Source organism: Vulpes lagopus, chromosome 20, assembly GCF_018345385.1.
Source record: "Vulpes lagopus strain Blue_001 chromosome 20, ASM1834538v1, whole genome shotgun sequence".
NCBI classification, from domain to species: Eukaryota; Metazoa; Chordata; class Mammalia; order Carnivora; family Canidae; genus Vulpes; species Vulpes lagopus.
Genome location: NC_054843.1, coordinates 33,606,576 through 33,629,808, shown reverse-complemented (window position 1 = coordinate 33,629,808; position 23,233 = coordinate 33,606,576). Strand labels below are relative to the sequence as shown.

Here is a 23,233-nt window from a genome sequence, read left to right as displayed (position 1 = left end):
CTTAGCTTAGACTAATATAGTCATGTTTAAAAATTAATATGATAAATGATCCTCAGTGGTATCATTTGAATCATTTTGAATTCATAGACTAAGGAGTTGTAGGGATCTTCTGAAGGGAACTAGTCCACCCTCTCTTTAGGAGTAGGGATAACTTCTGTGCATCACTTTTCACAGTATAGTTCTCTGCAATTCCTTTAGGAAACAATTTGTCAAGATTTACATTTAAAAAATGCTATAGCATGATTACTGAGTGTGCTCTCACCGTTCTTATGAAACACAGTGTTGGAAGGGAAGTCCTTGCCAATGAAAAAAAGAAAGGGAAGGGAAAGGAATGGAAGAGAAGGTGGATTGAAATAGAAGAAATAAAATTGTCCTTATTTGCAGAGATATGTAGAAAATTTCAAGGAGTACAAACAGATGTTCCAACGTCTTCTAAATCTTGCAAAATGCAAGAATAATATACAAAAATCAATTCTGTTTCTATATACTAGCAACAACTATATGATAATTAAAATTTAAATATAAAATGCCATTACATACATATGTACTATATGTTCCATTTATATAGTCAGTACATATATAAATATAGTCAGAGGACATGAACAGTAGATATACATATAAAAATAATAATAAACAGATGAGAATGCATTCAATATCATTAACCACTAAAACTACAATGAGATATTGCCTATCCAAATGGCTAAAGTAAAAGATAGTGATGACACCAATGCTGGTGAAGATACCAAAAGATGATCATTCTTGGTGAGAATGTGGCATGTTGCAATCACTCTGTGAAACAGTGTGATAGTTGTAAAACTAAATATGCAACTACCATAAACCCAGCAATCACACTTAGGGATATTTATCCCAAAGAAATTAAAACTGCCCACCCCCTGCCGCAAAAAAAAAAAAAAAAAAAAAAAAAAAAAAAAAAAAAACTACATCAATATTCATAGCAGCTTTTTAATAATGCCCAGTACCCAGAAACAACCCAAGTATGCTTCAGTGAATGAACGGTTAAACAAATTGTTGTATATCCATACCATGGAATACTATTTAGCAATAAAAAAGGGACACCTGCCTGGTGTATACAGCAATTTGGATTAATTTCCAGAGGATTATGCTAAATGGAGAAAAAACTATCCCCAAAGGACACATACATACTGTTTGGTTCCATTTATATGTCATACTTGTAGTGACCAAATAAAGAAATGGAAACAAGTTAGTGCTTGCCAGAGATCAAGGATAATGATGGGAAGGTAGGAGTTAAATATGTGACCATAAAAAGGCATCAATAGAATGCTTCTTTGATGTAATTGTTCTGTATCTTGACTATATCAGTGCCAATACCTTGGCTGTGATATTGTATGATAGCTTTTCAAGTGTTACCATTTGGGGAAACCAAGTAAAATCTACACAGGATCTCTCTGTATTATTTCCTATGGTATGGTAATCTATATCTCAAAATCAAAAGTTTAAAAAAAATTAAAGCCTTATGTGTTAACTACATGGAATTTAAGTAAAAACGTGAAAAAAATTTAAAAGCCTCTTTGCAAAAGAACGTGGCTGGGAGAAAATATATGAAAATGTTAATGGTTATGTAACTCTTACCTCTCATAGGGACTTGATAGTGATCTTCATTTTCAAAGACATATTGACATAGGTAATAATTTTTTACTTTTAAGAAGTAACTTGTGTTTAAACTTAGTGCAATCAGGACATCTGGTGTGCATGCAGGCTTAGAATATCAAGGCCAGTTAAAATCATTGTGGTTCAAAACTGATCCTCAATTTTAAAGTTCAAAAGTTCTCCCCATAGATTAGAATGAGCTATAGAGAAAATACACTGAACTCATAAGAGAAAGGTATTAAAAAATATGCTAATCTAATAATAGTAGATGGAGTATATGCCTTAGAAAGTTTTTGGGATCCTTGCATTCAATAAAGTAAGTTACCTTTGTTTTATTCCAAAGATTTTTCAATCCAAATAAGTAATTTTACGGATTTTTAAATGAGCATAAAAGTAACAGTATAATAGTTACATGATCTTATAAGATAGATAAACTTGGTAAAGTAAATTTCTGGGCAGCCTGGGTGGCTCAGCAGTTTAGCACTGCCTTCGGCCCAGGGCATGATCCTGGGGACCCGAAATTGGGTCCCACGTCAGGCCCCTTGCATGGAGCCTGCTTCTCCCTCTGCCTGTGTCTCTACCTCTCTGTCTCTCTGTTTCTCATGAATAAATAAATAAATAAAATCTTTAAAAAAAAAGTAAATTTATTATGAACCATTTGTGTCTGACGAGTGTTATTATCCCTATAAAACTGGAAAATTTGGGTTCATTAACGAGTGTTCCTTTTCTCACCACTGTTGGTTTATACTGGCTAATGCATATTAGTAATAGTAGGATTAGTAATAGTGTTTGCTTTCACCAGGCATAATGAAGATCATTGCTCTTGTCTCAATAAACTAATTTTCTTGAGATTTTTCTCACATTTTTTGGTACTTCCTAGTTTTGACAATTCATACTGGTCACCTTGATTATATTTGGGTATTCCCTAACCCCCCATTAAAAAAAAAGGATTCATAAACTGTATCTTAGTTATATGTATTTCTGCTGCTAGTTTATGTTATTCATTGTATGCTTGTATCTTTTTTTTTTTTTTTACTCTGAGAGGCTCTCTTTATCAGTCTGGGAGCTGTCTCATTGTAGAGAACTCTCATAGTAGAAAATTCATAGACACAAGATTTTGAAGAAGCCTCTGTATGATCGTTTATCTTTAGGCCTTTCTTCAGTAACCCTGATTCTGCTTGCCCTTACATGTCCTCATCAGTGTCAAACTTATCTCATGAGGTAGCCCACTTCATATTTGGACAGGTGTCTCAATTAGAAAAATGTTTTGTCATATGGAGTTTAAAATCTGTCCACCAATTGGTAACCCATGGAAGTTCACAAAACAGATCCAGTCACTTTTCTACATCCTGTAATATTCTACATTCTGTAATATTCTTATCATTTTTATGATAAGAATATTATCATATTCTTTGAATATTATAGCCTGGGGCTCTTTCTATTTTCAATGCATGTATTTCCATCCCCCTAACCCCGGCCGGGCCGCAGTTGTTTTTCTTCCCCCGTGCATTACAGGGTTTCAAATTCTTATTTATTTAGCAAATGTAATTTTATAAATGTCCCTCTTAAATGTGGGATCCTGAAATCAATGTCATATACCAGATGAGTTCAGACTATACCATGTTACATTTTAGTCAGAATATCTTAGCCATTGCCCAGTATAGGAATGTGTTGTATCCTTGTTGTTTGCTACTTATTTTATACTTCAAGACTGCAGCTGTGTCAAAATGCAAGTTGTGTATTAAGAAGTGGTGCTGTTGTGGCTTCTAGATTTCCAAATAACTTGTAAGCAAGGGAACAGGAAAAATCACTCTTTAGTGACAGTGTTTTGTTATGTTTTGTTTGTTAACCTCTTTTAATCTCCATGGAGAATATTGTAAAGATTACATTAAAAAAACGACTTGAATATTTAGTCAAAAATCTTAAAACTAATCACTGAATCATTGAATCAAATCATTGAGTTTGAATTCAATTCCAAAAGGTCACTAGATTAAATCGCCTGCTCTACTTAGTGAATGAATGGAGTATGTTAAAAGAGGAAAAGCAGATCCCATTTACTTTTCAAAAGGCTAAATTGGAAACTTGTCCATACTCACAGTCCAGTTTTTCAGAATTATTAAACTGAACTTAAAAGCACCCTGGTCACCTCTGACCCACTGTAGAACACAGTGCTCACCACTGAAGAGGAAAGTGGTACGTTTCTTTTCAAGTGGAGCCACCAGCAATCATAGGTGTTATCAACAAGTCTTGGAGCTTCAGAGAGCTATTGTATTTTTGCTTCAGCCAGCCATTGTGATAATAGCCTTTCAGAGGTTACTGGGCCACTTTCAAACTTCTGTCACTTAAAAGCCGCATTAGAAATGTATATTACACCTCTAATTTATCAAAATTGCTTTTTCTTTCTTGTTTTAATAAGATCATAAACCTTCAAAGAAGTCTTTCCTTATGAAGTGTTATGAATTAGGAGAAAAAAATGTAGCCCTTTATCTTACAAACATGACAAATATTTAACTCACAAAAATTAATTTGCTTCAACTGGATATTCCTCTATTTCATCTTTAAAAGACACACACTTTTCATGAAATAAATCATTGCCAAAGACTAACAAGTATCTATAAAAGAAAGCATCTTTCAAATTATTCTTTGATTAACTTGCTATATCAAACAAAGGTCAATGAATTGTATCCCTGTATGGTGATGGAGAGATGTGGAAACATCATGTTCAGACTTGCTTTCGCTGGCTTAATACTGCTGTTGCTCTAGTGATTGAGAAGGTGTATTTTGAACCAATGGGGTAGACATGTAACATGGGACATCATAATAGTTGGGGGAAAAATCAGAAAATTATGATAAGAATTTATACTTCAGAGCAATACTAATTTCTGTGTAAGGCCATGTTTTCTTGACCTTTCCACTTGCCTACATGTCTTTTTTATCCTCCATTCACATGTATATCGCTATTAATTTTGTATATCCTTTCTTTTTCTTTTTGTCTCATTTATCCCTCCTGTAACTGGCTGTGAATGAATCTGAATCACATTCTTAGGTTAATTACAAGTTGGCGTGCCAAATTTGAGCTATTTGACGTTCTGTTGTAAGAAATTTTTATGTTTACAATTTCTGACATCTGCATTAAACTACTCTCATAATTATTTCTTTTAAGATTTTTTTTTTTATTTATTTATTCATGAGAGACACAGAGAGAGAGGCAGAGACACAGGCAGAGGGAGAAGCAGGCTCCATGCAGGGAGCCTGATGTGGGACTCGATCCCGGGACTCCAGGATGATGCCCTGGGCTGAAGGCAGGCGCTAAACTGCCGAGCCACCCAGAGATCCCCTCATAATTATTTCTAAAGTTATGCTTGACCATTAACAATCAACACTATCAACAATGAAATATATCGTGGCAGTAATTAGTAAGTTAGAAGAAAGCATTAGTGAACAAGAGAGCTCTAGAAAAGGCAAGTTGAGATAGCTAGTAAAGTGGCACATTGGGGTACACTCCATGAGCTTCCTATAATAGACCTAAAATGTTATTAACTTTATCAGAAATTAATAACAAGCAAAACAAGAGAAAGCAAAAAAATAAAAATAAAAACAGAAAGCCTAGAAAGCAAAATTACAAAATAATTTTGGAGGCAGGGAAATCTATGGTTATAATCATTGGTATATTTTGCTGTGTCTGAGAATGAAATCTGAGGTAATTGGCTTTAGTCCTTGAGCATCGTTTTGAAAGGGGGATAGTTGGACAGATGTGGACCAGTGTCCCAGTCTTTCACCCATCCGCCCAGGTAATTTTGGAGAAGTCACTCAACATCTCTTTTTTAGTTTCCTCATCTATATTTCAAGTATACTAATCTCTACTATAAGTATAAGGAGAAAATTAAATATAATTAAAGGGATAAAGCATTTGATCTATTATAGATTCATGGTATACTTAGAGTAGTCTTCTGTGCTTTCTTTTTTTTTTTAAGATTTTATTTGTTTATTCATGAGAGACAGAGAGAGAGAGAGACAGAGAGAGAAAGAGAGAGAGAGAGAGGCAGAGATACAGGCAGAGGGAGAAGCAGGTTCCATGCAGGGAGCCTGATGTGGGACTTGATCCCAGGACTCCAGGATCATGCCCTGGGCCAAAGGCAAGCGCTAAACCGCTGAGCCACCCAGGGATCCCCTCTTCTGTGCTTTCTTTGTTTCCTCAGCATAAAAACTGCCCGCAGCCAAAGAGGAGAGGAAATAATCTTCAGGAGTTAACAAAATATATATCATGACTGCCAGTTATCTCATATTGCTTATTTGAGTGTCATTGAGTAATGTAGTGGAAACTGTTCACAGTGACAGTTCTATATGCCAGTGAAAAAGCAAATATCAGAAACCTATTCGATGACTTTCAGTGCACAATGTTGAAAAAGGTATTGAAAATGTAGTTTCGGAGGGCTTTTCTGAAAAGGAAAAAGATGCTGTAGCTCAAATAAAGAGCTTTCCTAAATGCCTGATTTAATCAGAGAATAACATTCAGAATTCATATTTCTTAAATAAAATTTCTCTCAAGAACAATATTCAGTGGAAGAAGCACAGTATATTTAACTACAGTGCCTGCCCTAATTTTCCTTCCATGTCATGCAAAAGTAATGTTATGTGGCATAGCCATAACCAGTGATTAAAAAGGAGAAAACTATAGGGCACAGGTTGTAGATTCCATCTTGGTGGAAATAAATGGTTCGTTATGAAAAGTTAACCACTGATCCAGAAAAACATTGTTGATGTAATGACCTACCGTTATTCAGCAAGTATCCAACTAGTGGTTTTTAGCAACAAGAATTAATTTTGGTAAAAGTAGCAGATTTAGTTCTGAGGAACTTGAGGGGCCACTACAAACTAATTGTAAATGAACAGCATTAGGGATGCCTGAGTGGCTTGGTCAGTTCAGCAACTGACTCTTGATTTCTTCTCAGGTCCTGATCTCAGGGTCCTGGGATCAAGCCCCACCTCTGGCTCCACAGTCAGCACTGAGTCTGCTTGTCCCTCTCCCTCTGCTTCTCCCCCTGCTCTGCTCTTTCTCTCTCTCTCAAGTAAATATATAAATAAATTATTAAAAACATAAATGAACAGCATTGTAACACTCCTGCTTAAGACATATTTCTTCTTATATGTGATCCCCATTTATCTGTACTCTCTGTGCTGTCCTACAATAAACTAAAAATTATAACAAATACTAAAGAAATAGTAAGAAATGATTAAAGGTCTATCAAAAAGTTAATTAAAACAAAGCTGAGGGATCCCTGGGTGGTGCAGCGGTTTGGCGCCTTCCTTTGGCCCAGGGCTGATCCTGGAGACCCGGGATCGAATCCCATGTCAGGCTCCCGGTGCATGGAGCCTGCTTCTCCCTCTGCCTGTGTCTCTGCCTCTCTCTCTCTCTGTGTGACTATCATAAATAAATAAAAATTAAAAAAAAAAAAAAAGCTGAAATTTTGAGAACTTTTTTTTTTAATCTTTTTTTTTTTTTTTTTTTTTTTTTTTTATGATAGTCACACAGAGAGAGAGGCAGAGACACATGCAGAGGGAGAAGCAGGCTCCATGCACTGGGAGCCTGACGTGGGATTCGATCCCGGGTCTCCAGGATCGCGCCCAGGGCCAAAGGCAGGCGCTAACCGCTGCGCCACCCAGGGATCCCAAAATTTTGAGAACTTTAATTACAAAGAGTTAAAGCATACTATAAACTGCATAGTTTCCATGAGGCCTAGACACTTTTTTTCTCTTCTTTGCTATGAGTGGTTCTCCAATGTTGAGTAAATAAGCAGGAGGGACCATGTGGTACAATGTGCATAACAGGCTGTGAGTTCTGATGCCTAAGTCTGGGCTCCTCTCCTCTCTCATTTATTCCTTCATTTTCCATATATGTGGCTCCTAAGTGCCAGGCACTCTGCTAGGCTCAGGGATGCAGCAGTTTTAACAGGACACCTCTACTTCAGAAGCATAGCTTTATTATGTTAAAGATAAAAAGGTAATTTTTAAAACCACACAGTATTACATATTTGTTATGTAGAAAATAAAGGAACAACAGTTGCAACAAAAAATTCAAATAATAAACCAGAAGGATCACTGTATCACATTACTGGTAAGCAAAACATAAACGAGAATGAAGATGTTGTAGTTGGTAGAGTAGCCTGGTGTCCAAAGAAGACCTCTCCGATGTCCTAACTAGTGAATTCTACTTGACATTTGAGCTGGGGTCCCACTTAGGAGCAGAGAATTTCAGGCGGAAGTGTGAAGTCCCTATAGTTGAGATGTGCTTGAGGCATCAGAAAGAAGCCCACTGTAACCAGTGCTTAGTGGAGGGGAGAAAGTCATGGTATTAGACAGTGCCAGGTTACACTGGACCTTGTAATCAGCTCTACACTGGATTTTATTCAAAGTGAGATAGAACTTGATTCAGTAGGTAGTGTCAGTCTGAATGGACAGGATTTTAGCCAAACTATGTGTCATTATTCTACCTGGCATCACACTGCACATTTGGAAAGTGCCTGGGCATTAGGAATAATACCTCTAGTACTATAACTGTAACTAAATATACATATATATTTTTCCCCAAGTGGTTTTAGTAGTTCATCCTGTGTCATTATATTGGAAAAGGAATCTTAAAACATACCATGAAACTTTAAAATAATTTTGTGACTTTTTAAAGAACTCATTTTGTAAGCATAGGTTAAATTCTCAGATCTTTCACCAGATATCCTGATATTCTGAGGAGCAGTTTTTTTTTTTCTACTCTATTGTTTTAGCTTTTACAAACATGTCACTTTACTTTTACTCTAGTATATATTTGTGTTTATTTTACTCTTAAATAGCTCCTTCAATTGCTGTCAGGAGAGAGAGAGATTCATAGTGGCCCAGCTGCTTTGATTCTGCAATGAAGGAGACTTCATCACCAGTCAGCTGTGTGGATGTGTGTATGTTACATACGGACACTGGTAAAAAGTGACTTTTAATGGCAGAAGGAGGCAAACTCTGGTCTAAATCTGTTGCCTATTTTTGTAAATAAAGTTTTAGTAAAATGCAGGCATGCCTATTCCTTTTCATATTGCCTATGACCTCTCTCACCCGGAAGAGCAGAGTCATTACAACATAGACTGAGACCTTACATAGCCCATAAGACCTAAAATGTTTATATCCGACCCTTAAAAAAAATTTTTTTTTCACCAACTGCAATTATACTGTACATGTCTGAGTGTGGAAACACTTAATGTAAGGCCTGGCATGTAGTAACTATTGAATATATATTTGTAATTATGAGAATTTTTAAACATTCATTTTGTTTACTTCCAAATTAATCATGTGAAATTGACTCTCAAGAAGATGGATCTTTATGTATATCTTTTGGGGGTACCCAGCATCCGAGTTTGAGAAGTGTTTTTAAGTTGTAGTATTCTGGTAACACTTGCCCATTTCTACATGAATAGATGTTGGAAATTTTATTTTGCCCACTAATCTGTCCTTGATATGGATATTATAAATTATATATAGGTAAAAGTCCTTGGCTATATTACAGCAATATGGGGAGATTGTTAAATTAATCATTGCAGGATCCTTTGAAAATCTAGGCAGCAATGTGCAAATGCAAAATTTATAACTGGAGCAAACAAAAAGAAACTGATGATTCCTTAAGGATACTGATGTTTTTGTGGTTTCTTCCTTTTGTTGTCATCACCAGAGATTTATATAACATTTGGGGAAATTTTCAATATTTAATCATAAGCAGTCTTATTCCAGTGTAGGCTATACATACAGGCCACTCTGAATTTACTGACTACAGTCCATCCAGCCTATAGTTAGAGTAAGCCTCTAATTTTTTTTTTTTTAATTGGAGTATATGTTTGAAAATGCCCATGTGTATTAAAATTTAAAAAAAAAACAAATACATGCATTGATAAGGAAATATGATTAGTGAAGAGTTTAATAATTGACTCTTCATAGTGATAAACATGTAAAAGTTCTCTAAACAAGAATTATAAACAGGGGGGAGTGGGGGGGAGGGGTAATCCTTTATTTGAGTATTCCAATTAAGTAATTTCTGAATTTGTTTTCTTCATGAGAATATCTTGCTAAAAGCCATACTAATTACAGAGCCACTTTCATAGGTATCCAGAGTATCATAATCATCATTTAAGTTGCATTTATTCCAGTGAAATAGTTTTTTGTTCTTACTTTCCATTTCCTATTTCTTTGACTCTGAAAATAGGATTTTTTTTTCTTTTAAGATTTTATTTATTTATATGATAGAGAAAGCGCACAAGTAGAGGAAGAGAGACAAGCTCCCTGCTCAGGAGGGAGTCCAATGCGGGGCTCAATATCAGGACCTCAGAATCATAACCTGAGCCCAAGGCAGATGATTTAACTTACTGAGCCATGAAGGCACCCCGAAAATAACATTTCTTAAGTAATATGTATTAGTTTAGTTTGTCTTTTTTGTCATTTTTTAGTGCTTCAGAATTAATGTTGGATTTTTTAAAATAAATATTATTTGAGTTTCTTCATGTACCTTATTAATCCAGGTCAATTTGTTTAAAATTAATTTTAAAAAAATATCTAGGACGTAGTTCCTACCACACAGACATTTATGGTTAAGTTGGGAAGACCAAGTTTATTATTTGCATGAACCAGTTTATCTTCTGTTGTCTTTTATGTAGCATTATTTTAAAGAATTGTCAAAAATATTTTGTGAAGCATCTGCCAGGTTGTGAATAATGAGTATATTTGGATAGGAGAGAAATAGCAAATGATTCTTTTTGATCCTTAAGGGGGTATACACTGGACAGTTTTAGTTTTGTTTTTGAATGTGATTTTTTATTTTTCCAGGTTATCCAGAATTGTGCTAATGTCTAAAGCACAGTATTTGATGTGATAAACCTTTTGGTCTGGATTCTGTTAGAATGTATAATGAAATTTTTCAAATTATTTAGTCTATACCGTAAAACTCAGATTTTTTTATCTTAAATTAATATTTTACTTTAACGAAAATTTTTTGAGATCAGGAGAACAAATAATAGAATACTCTCTTTTAAAAGTTATCACATTGGGATGCTTGGGTGGCTCAGCAGTTGAGTACCTGCCTTAGGCCCAGGGCGTGATCCTGGAGACTTGGGATACAGTCCCACATCGGGCTCCCTGCATGGAGCCTGCTTCTCCCTCTGCCTATGTGTCTGCTTCTCTCTCTCTGTGTCTCTCATGAATAAATAAATACAATCTTTTAAAAAATTATCACATTAAGATTCAGAGGGATTATATGTTTATACTCATTTTAGCAAAATTGGCTTGAATACAGTTTTCTTGACTCCTAATTTACTGCTGTTTCTTTGTGACTACAAATGTTTCATTAATTTTTATTAAGTGGAGTAAGGCATAATTTTCTGATAAAATGCATCAAACCAAAGTACCTAATATCTGTAACTTTTCAAATTCTTATATATATATATATATATATATGTATGTATATATTTAATGGATTTCAAGCAGCAGCTGGTTTCGTTTGATGGGCTTTCACTTTGGCTTCTTCAATGAAGATTTAAAAGGAAAAGAGGCTAACAAGAGAGAAAAGGGAGAGAAGAAGAAAGATTAAAGAAGGAAAAGGAAAGAGAAGAAAAGATCATATGGAAAGCTAGTTTAGGGATAAAGGAGCCACAGAGAGCAGCGGGAAAGAATGGATTCTCAAGATTGGTAGATCTGAGTCTGGGCTGAAGGAGATAAGAATTGGGAAGGAGTTAAGAACAGAGTGAAAGTTGATAGGGGATTTCCCAGGGATGTATATTGCTAAAAAGAATACTATCCCAAAGGTATTCTCTTTAAAGAGAAAAATTCTGGAGGAAACATGATTAAAACAGGGAAGAATAATCAGTCTTTATGTGGGGAGGTCAGTCACAAAGTGATCACATAAAAATATTCATCTTATAATTTCTTACTCTTACCTGTTTATTTGATGGCTAATATGATACCTTTCTACAAAATATGATTTTGTTGACCACATATTAGAATCAATTTTAAAGAATCAATGTTAAATACTATACTAAAGGAATGATGGTAATAGAAACATATTCCTGCTATCAGTCAGAAATGGATTGGCAGCTTTTCTGAACTTAATTTATTTCTTATAAATTTGAATGAGTGATATATTGTCTAATTTATCCTATAGAATCATCAGTATTATTATTCACTATTATAATTAAATGAATTTGTGGTATTATTTGTAAAATATCCATCTCTCCCATTAGACTCCAAACTCCATGAAAATAGATACTGTGTATTTCATACTCATTACTATATTCCCAGCACCTACTGTTGTGCCTGACACAATGTGGGTACTCAAGAAATAACTGTTGAATGCATCAATAAGGAAATATTACACTACTCCAGGAAAAAAAGAAGCTGACTTAAAAAATAAGGCTTGTTTTGTTTTGATATTACCCAAAACATGCTTATCTTTATGAAAATTTATTTTCAGTATAAAAGATACAGTACTAGAACACATTGGTTTATTCCAATTTATATTTAACCTATTATTTAAACAAATGCATATTTAAAATCTGTTTATTATCTAATGGAGCTCTCCTTAATTCCTTATTGTATATTAAACTGCTAATAATGTGATTATCCCATTATCTCATTTAATCCCCTTCAAGAGGGTGCTGAAGTTATCTTCCTTCTACAGTAGAGAAAACTGAGTCCCGGAGAAGTTAAATACCTTACTCAAGTTCATACAATTAATATAACTATATATAAGAGCAATAAATATGCGGGATTTACACAGTGTTAAAAAAGTTGGTGTACCAAGGAAATTGCCAAAACAGGAATTAATATATTCATGGTCGTACCAAATGTGGCAGTATAAAATTATACTTAAGAATTGCGGTTTTGGGGGTGCCTGGGTGGCTCAGTTGGTTAAGCGTCTGCTTTTACCTCAGGTCATGATCTTGGGGTCCTGGGATCCCATGTCAAGTTCCTTGCTCAGCAAGGAGTCTGCTTCTCCCTTCGCCCCTCCCTCACCGACTCCTGCTCTCTCTCTCTCTCTCTCTCTCTCTCTCTCTCTGTCAAGTATATAAATAAAATTAAAAAAAAAAATGAGAGATGCCTCGGTGGCTCAGTGGTTGAGCATCTGCCTTTGTCTCAGGGTGTGATCCCAGGTCCAGGGATCCAGTCCCACATCGGGTTCCCTGTGAGGAGCCTACGTCCCCCTCTGTCTATGTCTCTGCTTCTCTCTGGGTGTCTTTCGTGAACAAATAAAATATTTTTTTAATAAAAGAGAGAATTGTGGTTTTGGGCTCAAAAGATTGAGTTTCATCTGTACCTAGTACCTGGGTGACCCTGATCATTTTATTTAACTTTTCTAAATTTTAGTTTCCTCAAACCATAAAACATACTTGATATTACAGCCTTCACTTAAAGTGAGATCATATATATATAATATGTGGAGTCTGGAAGCCAGTAGACACTCAAGAAGTTTGAATTCCTTTTTATTTCCTATTTAATATTTACATTTCTCCCTTCTATCCTACTCCAGCCAGCTTGCCAAAATCAGTTCCCTTTGTTTGTAGGAATGTGTGCAAATATACATTAGAGATCTATATACTATTTAGCAAGTTCAGGGCAAAGTTGAACTCTGCTGAAGGGGATATGATTGAAATTTAAATATGACTAATACCAGTTTTCCCTGAACACCCCAGAACACACACACAGGTGCGCATGGGGTGCACACACACCCACTTACTGAGGAACTAGATGTCTCTCTTTTTATATCCTGCCTTACCTCTATCCCTATTAATTAATATGTTACTGGTATTCTTCAGTTCATCTCCTCTTTGGAGTATTTGTCTGGTTTTGGTCACAGAGTACATTGTTGCGTATTGAAAACAACTTACTTGGAGTTCTAAGTATCTATATTTAAATATCTAAATATCTGTATATAAACTATATAAACCTCGAATGTTGCCCTAAAATATTCACTATTGTGGGGTGATAGTCAAGGAAAATCTTCTTATAGTTACTATAGTCTATGAAATCATGATTATTTTGGACTAGAGAAGAAAACCAATTACCAGATGCTTTATGCTTATATATCTGCAAGGTTTTATTCTCCTTCACCTGTATTTTTTTCATTTATTTTTGCTGATGTTCAAATATATTTATCTGTAAGTTCCCTCAAATCATCTTTTGAAATGAATCTGGCTAAATAAAAGCAAATAAACATGTTATACCTAATTTTAAATTTTAATAAGATAATAGGCAATTATCAAGTTCAGGAATGTATTTTTCTATAATACAAGTGTTATAATAGCCTACTTAAATATCATAGTTAATTTATTAGAAAAAATCAATTAGAAGGGAAAAAATGAAAATCAGAAGCATATGAATAGTTAATGTCTCCAAATTTATACTATTAAAATAAGCTTTTAAAAGCTGGTTACCTATTATAGTTTAGTATTTATCAATGATGTATATGTATATACATTCAAATCACTGTCACTTGTTTTGATCTGGAGCAGTAATTAGCTTCATTCCATAAGTAACAAAAGGTTTTTTAACCTTGTTTGAAGACATGGATATGTGTGTATCTAGGTGCCTATGTCTATATGTATTCAAGTATAATTAGTTAATTTACAGTGACTTATTCTGGAGAAAAACAATGTTTTGTTCAGATGAGATGTCTAATAATTTCACAGAATACCTCACCTATGCTTCACCAGAGAGGGTGACATAGTTTGACTTTCTACTTTCTGTACCTTTGCCTACTCAACTTTTTGGATCTTCTACTTTGAAAAAGACCTAAGTTCTCTCCAAACTTTAGTAGGATATTTTATAAGCAGTAATAATTTGAAAAAAATCACTTTTAGTAACAGTCTTTGTGAGGAAGCAGAGATATAGGATCCAATTTAAAAACAAATGATATATTATTTTCTTAATCACCAAGGGCAGTCACTATTAGGTTGGGTTATTATTGATTTATATCTGTCTCTTTTTTTATATCAGACTGAAAACTTTCACTTTTGCTCTCACTGCTGATCCCTCTGGTCTCTCACTACTCCCCAACTGCATGCGTGCCTACATACACCGGTACAAACACACGCCCCTTCAAGTGTACTTTTTCCTAATCTTTTTTTTTTTTTAATTTTTTTTTTTTACTTTTTCCTAATCTTATTTGAGCAGATGACCAAGCTTGTTAAGAAATAGATCAAATTAGAGAAAAAAGAGACTTGAAAATTTCTCAAGTATTTTTTTTTTTTTTTAAGCAAAGGTTTAATTGGAAGCATTTAGCATCTACAAGTACACTATGCTGTCTTTTTATACTTCTTTCCTAGAGAATACCTGATTGGACTTATAAATACTAAAAATAGAGGTAATTTTTATACAACATTTAATAAGTTAAGTACAATTTAGGCCTTCAGGGAAAGAAAAAAATTTTATTATAATAATGAATGTAGATAACCAGGGCTCAGTGGATATAATATGATTAAACAACATATTAATTTATATAAAATAAAGTTGTGTGGGTTGAAATACAGAAAATAATATGATACTGAAAAGAAATCTTCAAAATCATATCTTATAACCATCTATGTTCTGAAATTTATATTATTACAGATTTTTAGTACATGAATTAACAATCTGTCTCACTAGAGTTTTGTGCTATTGCTACCTAATTTTATTTGAAATTACTGTATACAGTAGCCTCAGTATAATTCTCAGTGTCTGAAAAACCAGATGCATTTTATGATCAATAACACCACTGTCTAGTTTTAGATATGATCATTAGATTATATTGATCATTTCAAGTTTCTCAATCATTTTTCAATGACTGACAAAATATAATTTCTGTTGACAAATTAAAAACAAAAATACATTTTTCTTTAGTTAAAAATGAAATTTCATTAAATTAAATTAAATTTAATTTGATAGGTGAGGGTTTTTTTTAATTTTTAAAAATGGAGTAGGTAGATATTACCTGCTTTCCAACAGCAGCAGCTTCAATAGAGTATCTTATTTTTCAAAATGTTATTTTTATCATAATTTAAGACTTTGTCCTTTTATTCTACATGCTATATCTTCTTCATAAAAGAAAAAGTCTAAAAGTATCTTCTGCCTTCAAGGTCAACCTGCTGCCTGAATTGAAGTACCCAGATCAAAATGTGTAGTTTTGGTTCATGGTGTTATGTACCATTTGATAGCCACTCAGCTTCAAAGATATGGAAGAACTAAGAATTTACAAAACTATTTAGATTTTTATATTTAAAGACTCCTTAATAATGTCTCCTATTAATTATACATCACTAGTAGTTTTAATAACATCCAGTGGACAAAGCTGTTTATTTGGAAAATCCCAGAACCAGAATCCCAGAATCCCAGAATCTCAGGACCACAAATAAAAACAACATTTAGACAAATGGGCTTAAATTACAAAATGTAACTTCCTGTAATAAATATTGTTGTATCTGATTATACTTGTTCACCACAAAAATTTGACTGTTTTATTTCATTATAAAGTTCATTGGCAGAGTATGAAACAATCATTAGTTTTTTATTTTAAGGATATTTTCTAGAAACCTTAATATTGTAGCTATCTGTGTAACAAAATTTCCTTAATAAATCTTCATTACTTGATTACAGGGTGAATATTTCAGACAGCTACACCAATTAGAATCCTGATTATTTTGATTGCCAGAAATTCTTAAATGTATATATTATTTAGCCATATATTCAGTTTTTATATCAGACACCTGTGATTTAAATATTTTTAATGGTTTATGATTCATAGCAAAGTCAGCTGCATTTTATTATCTTTTTTCTGGATTGTAGCAGTTTTGCTTTACTTAATAAAAAATACAAGTAAACGAATCCATTTATTTGGCAGTATAGATGACATAATATTAGTTTCTAACAATTTATATGTTAAGAAAGAAGGCTAATAACTAAAATAAGTTACTTCTCATACACATTAGTCTTGGCCTCCAAAGTTTGGCATCACCTTCTAAAATTTAGCATCTAACTCTTCCAGGTGTCTGGAAACCAGGCTGCTCTTTGGTTTCTAAGAATAGGCCTTAGAAACCTTGCATCAATGGAGAAATCTTAAAATCAAAGGCCTACCTTGCCTGCTAGAACAGAAAAGTTCTAGCATTTTCTATGATCCTATGCTCCTAAATTCTATGCTCCTAAATTCTGCTTTATATTTTTATGGAACTCTAATCAACGGGATATATCAACTGTGTTATGGGCTGTCTGATGACATTTTCAGGTAGAAGAAGTAAATTGCCTTTTTTATTGTACCCTTTGCCAGACATTTTCACACTTTGATCAAGGCAAACCATACAATTGATGATTAAGTTCATTTATTACCACGGGGCATGTTGAGTTATGTTTCTAATTCAGTCATACTTTGGAATACATCATAACCTTTCTTCTTCTCAGCACCCCCCCTCAAAGAAGGAAAAATGGAATTGATGGGTACAGAATTTGAAAATTATGTTAGTGGAAATAGTAATAAACATCTCTCAAAAACCTGTGTTTCTACTGTGTTCCTTAAACTTGTTCTGGTGTCCTCTTTAAAAGGCAAATCTTAGATTCAGTGAACTAGTTCATTCAGGTACAGGCTTCTTGACTTCATTGTCCATGTGATGCTGGAAGGTAGCATGTAGAGCAGAGCCTCAACCTGGACTCCTTACATATTTAGATATTTTTTAAAGATTATTTCCTTATTTTAGAGAAATAGAGAAGAGTGAGAGAGGGAGAGGGAATCTCAAGCAGATCCCTGCTGAATGCAGAGCCCAAGGGGGGCTTAAATCCACCATCCTGAGACCATAACCCAAGAAAACCAAGAGTGGGAGGCTTAACTCACTGAGCCACCCAGGCACTAACATGTTTAGATTTTTAATATGTATTTTAGATTCTTCCACTGGGTTTTGAAATCTGAATACCCATGAGAGAAAATGACTTTAGAAGTTTTCTCCAGTAACCTATACTAAGTATTTTGGGATTATATAATATATCTTAGGCTGTGCTTCATGCAGAAAAGAGTATACCACAATTAAGATTGCTATTCTTAGAAATGCCTGCCTGCAAGATTGGCCCCTAGCTAGCCACTGGGGACTTGAATTTGGAGAGGGTTCTTGCCATTCCCAGTACTGTGAAAACAGTGATTCACTGTACCTAAACACTTAATACAAACAGTATGTCTTATGCCAAATACCCAGTTTCCTTCTGGGAATCTAGATTTTGATATTGCTAAGGCAGAGGATACCCAGTCACCAGCTTCCAATAAAATTACTAGGAACTGAGTTTCTAATGAGTTTCCCTGGTAGGCATTTCACAAATGTTGTAACAGTTTGTTGTTGGAAGGCTGAAGTGTGACTCCATCAGGAGAGGACTCTTGGATGCTTGTGTCTAGACTCCTCTGAACATTGCCCCATCCTTGTGCCCTTTCTTTTGCTTATTTTGCTCTTTATCCTTTTGCTATAATAAATCATAGCCATGATCACAAGTATATGCTGAGTCCTATGTGTCCTGTTAGTGAATCCTGAACCTGGAGGTTCTGAAGACCCCTGGCATAACCTTCTTCTTGTATTTTAAGTTCAGTAACCTAGGATAAATCTATTTATATAATAGTTAATACACTGTCTATATTATGTTGGACGTTTACATAGTGTAAGAAGCAAAGGGTGGGGAAGCTACATCTTCATTCCAATGACAATATAGGCTCCATGACCTACTGTTTTTCAAGTTTGAGTTCCAGATTGTGTCCATGAAAGGTCTGGTTATTTTATAGACTCAAATCTCAGTCTTCCTGGTTCTGTCTTGTTTAGATCTCTAAAGTTCTCATTCTGTACAAGCAATCTGTGTTTTCAAGTTAGTTTCATCAGGATACGGTGTTTACCAAGAGTGAATTAGTCGGTCTAGATTTATCTGGTAAGAGACACAAAACTGGGATCACAGAACTATTCAGTACACATTTATGAGTCTGTCTTTCCCCCTATTTCCTGCACTAGTAATTTATTTTTTTCTGAATCAACAAAAGTTAATTATAAAATATTACTCTTATAAGACTAATTGTTGTTGTTACTTAACTCTTCTTAATAACCTAATTTTAGAAAATGTATATAACCAGAGGATTAATATTTTTGACTTTTACTTTTCATTTGCTGCTAACAACTTCAAAATTTTAGGTCTGATTTTTTTTTTTCCTCTGAATGTGTTTCCTGATATTTTGTTATAAAAAATAAAGCTTTCTAGATTTTATTTCTTTACTGTTTTTGTTATAGATAATTTGGCCTTCCATAAAATTTTGTATGTCTCTTTCTGTCTTTACAGGTAATGCAGCTATTTTATGCTTCACCCATGATTTAAAAGATATAATAAAATGAATAATTTTGAAAGCAGCACAATTTGATTCATTCCTATCAATTCAATCTTACAGTAATTTTTTTCCAGGATTATTAATATGGATTAGACATTGTTTCAGGTTAAGAACATTTTAAGCTCTCACATGTAGGATTTAGTATTTTTTTAACCCATTAGATTTCCAAAATTTGGATGTTCCTTTGTCATTGTTGTTTCTTTTCAGATTATCACAGGGAATTATTTTCTTGTTTATCCATGCCAAGAATCTGTCTACTCAGCTAAATATGTCTTTTTCTTTTAAAACATTGAGCTTTTTTTGGTCAAGAAGAGAACACATTTTGCAGTGATAGGAATGAATAGGTCATTAATAATGCTGCCTATAATCAACTAAATGATATTGGGCAATACTTTCTTTTCACTTATTAAGTTTACATTATCCCCCTTTTTTGTTTATATTGTATTCCACTATCGTTGGCTCTTTTTTTTTTCTTTTATCTTTGTAGATATTAGGACACAGTTTTTACATTTAAATCTGTGTCTAGTCTACCTAGAAAACATTAAGTCCATAATATTTATATTATAAATTGATAGCAACTGTCCATAAGCCCAAGCTAGTTGTATAAATGAGTAAATAGGGCTGGAATTGGTAAACATGGAGTGACAGAGACTGGGTAGAGTTGGCATTCAAAGGGAGGATTTGAAGTACTGTACAAGGTAGACAAAACAGTAGTACATGCCACATTAGGCCCAGAGACAGTTTGTGACCTCTGGTTTACACATTCATATCTTCATTCATTTACCCAAGATATATAGTATTTAGAGTTTTTTTATTTTATTTTATTTTTTTTTTATTTATTTATGATAGTCACAGAGAGAGAGAGAGAGGCAGAGACACAGGCGGAGGGAGAAGCAGGCTCCATGCACCGGGAGCCCGAGGTGGGATTCGATCCCGGGTCTCCAGGATCGCGCCCTGGGCCAAAGGCAGGCGCCAAACCGCTGCGCCACCCAGGGATCCCGATATATAGTATTTAAATAGGTTTTGTTTCTACTCTTGGGTATTTATGACTAAAAATATCTTTCCATTTACCTTTCAGAGTTATACATTACCAGTTGAATAATCAAATTAGAAAAGTATGTTCTTTTCAAAATATTGTTTACTAAGGATTATTGATATGCTTCTGGAGTACTCCCATAGCAACTTTGTTTAAAACTTATAGACATGCTTCCTTTCTATTTTACTGTGAACCAAAATGGCTCTAAAAATAAGTTTTTTAATTTAAATAAAACTTCAAAAACTATGTAGATGGTAGAAAGTCCTATACAAATAAATTAATTTTGATTATGTTCAGTTGTGGAATACCTCTTTGTTTTTATTAGTTTCTTTTTGGTAAACATTTTGTTGTTGTTTTTGTTGTTTTTCCCTTAATTCCTAAATGAATATGCATTCGTAGAAACATTAGCAAGCAAATTCTACCTTCAGCATGACTTGGACCTAGCAATCTAAAACCTCCTCACTACCTTTTCGGATCTACTGGATTGCTTGTATTTCTGTTTTTTCATTTATTTATTTTTTTTATTTCAGTAAGTTTGCAAAAGTCAAAGTAACTTATTTAAAGCAGTTAATTATGAACAATTCATCTTTTCCCAAAGTTTGCATTTACTCTTCTGAAGTTGATTGTGTTGACTTAATATCCACTTATGTAAGATTGCTCTTTAATTTATGGAAGTTTTAAAAAATACATAAATTTTAACTGGGTTAAAGATTTGTGTTTGCTATAACTGCTTTGTCATTAAACTAAATGAGGTATTAAAGTCTTAAAACCAGAGTTATAATAAGATAGAGAATTCAACCATAGCTGTATGACTAAAGAAAATACTAATTGATAATGCCTTCTTTTCAATTGTCCGAAATAGGCTTGTTTTGTGTGGTGTTTTAATTGACTTATAACAGTTCCTTGTTTTCTTTTTGTTTTTATGGATGTAGGACTCTTTAACTTGATAAACTTGTTACTTTAGTACTCAAGTGTGTTTTAGTAATTAGGTTCCTTTTTCTTTATCCTCACAAAACATAATAGTCTAGTAAATGTACTATTGGTTATCATGTGGTTGACTTTAAGTCTTTTTTAAAATTTTTTATTTTTAATGTATGCTTGAAATTGTAGAATGAGGAAATATCTTAAGCAAACATTGAAGGTAGTTTTTCTAATGATAATGAAATTATATTTTCAAAAAGGAGGTACTATGTAACTACATATGTGACCATATGTAACATATGGTTATGTTGCATAAAAAATCTTGATAAAATTTAGAGATAAGTAACAGTCTTTTTTATTGCTGTTGTTGTAAGTAATACTATGTAGTAATCACTGTATGGTTGCTGAGGACACAGCATTGAACAAGAGAGTCCCTGTACTTTGAACCAAACTTACACATTTTTTCAGTCTTTCTTTGATATCAAGTGATTTTGCAACTAAAGAAATTTAATAACCTCTTAGAATGAATTTCGTCAAATGTAATAAATAATAGCTTTCTAGTTTTTAAATATTTCTTTGAACATCATGATTACTAAGATATTTATAATCATAATTAATACTCTTTGCAAACAATGTATAACAATCAAAGAAACCACTATATACAATGTTTATTTTTTTATTTTTTTATATACAATGTTTAAATATTTTTTTCTAATATTTTAGCTGGGAAGTTTTAAGATTCCTTCTGTCAAACATAAGATGGTGGTTAGAAGAATATTACTTTGATGGATTTCGTTTTGATGGTGTTACGTCTATGCTCTATCATCACCACGGAATGGGTAGGTAGCCTGATATATTACAGATGCAACTAATGATTTCATTTTTTGTTTTTATCTTTTTATTGGAAGATTAAAACTAGATTTAGAGTTCAGTTGCAGATTTGCAATGACCATTATTGTTGGCTTGATTTTTATTAGTTCCATTGTGTATGTCCTTTCTCTAGTGACTTCTAATCCTTTTTGGCAAGAGGTTGGATATAAATGCATTTTATAAGTAAATAAATGATAATGCTTTCTTTGAAATATATCTGTTTAATAATATGTTATCCTTAATATGTAGCTCTCCTTTAAAAATGTCTTTTTTTACATTTTCTTCTTAAATATAATTAACATACAGTGTTAGATTAAAAGTTTACAAAATAATGATTCCACAATTCTGTACATTACTCAATGTTCATTTAAATAAGTGTATACTTAATCCCCTTCACCTATCCATCCCCACACCTACCTCTCCTTTGGCAACTATCAATTTATTCTGTATATTTAAGAGCCTGGTTTTGTTTGTCTCTTTTTTCTTTGTTCATTTGATTGGTTTCTTAAATTCTACATATGAGTGGAATCATATGGTATTTGTATTTCTCTGACTTATTTCACTTAGCATAATAGTATCTAGGCTCATCCATGTTGTTGCACATGGCAAGATTTCACTCTTTTTATGGCTGTGTAGTATTCCATTTTACGTGTGTGTGTGTGTGTGTGTGTGTGTGTGTGTGTGTGTGTGTATAATCACAATTTCTTTATTCACCTCTGGATGGACACTTGTGTTACTTCCATATCTTAGTTATTATAAGTAATGCTGCAATAAACATAGGGGTGCATATATCTTTTTGAATTAGTGTTTTTGTATTCTTTGGGTAAATAGTAGTAGAATTACCAGATAATATAGCAGTTCTATTTTTAATTTTGGGGGGGGGGGGCTTCGTACTGTTTTCCACAGTGGCTGCACCAACTTACGTTCCCACCGACACTGTACAAGGGTTCTTTTCCTCCACATTCTTGCTAACACTTGTTATTTCTTGTTTTTTAATTTTATCATTCTGATGGGTATGAGGTGATATCTCATTGTGGTTTTAATTGGTATTTTCTTGGGATGCCTGGGTAACTTAGCAGTTGAGTACCTGCCTTTGGCCCAGGGTAGGATCCTGGAGTCCCAGGATCAAGTCCCACATCAGGCTCCCTGCATGGAGCCTGCTTCTCTCTCTTCCTGTGTCTCTGCCTCTGTGTGTGTGTGTGTGTGTGTGTGTGTGTGTGTGTGTGTATGTGTGTGTGTCTCATGAAGAAATAAATAAAATATTAAAAAATAAAATTGGTATTTTCTTGATGATTAGTGTTGACTAATCATGTGTCTGCTGTCTGTATGTCTTCTTTGAAATCTTTATTCATATCCTCTGCCCATTTTTAATTGGATTATTTGTTTTT

The 23,233-nt window shown here is 33.7% G+C and overlaps 1 protein-coding gene across 1 annotated transcript in view; it reads left to right on the top strand.

Annotated features, from left to right (window-relative positions):
• The window catches only part of GBE1 (1,4-alpha-glucan branching enzyme 1), a 267,431-nt gene that overhangs the window by 154,661 nt on the left and 89,537 nt on the right, over positions 1–23,233 (top strand). The window contains exon 8 of the mRNA XM_041734884.1: positions 21,699–21,814. Coding sequence (XP_041590818.1) covers positions 21,699–21,814 — 116 coding nt within the window. The remainder of the gene's footprint in view (positions 1–21,698; positions 21,815–23,233) is intronic.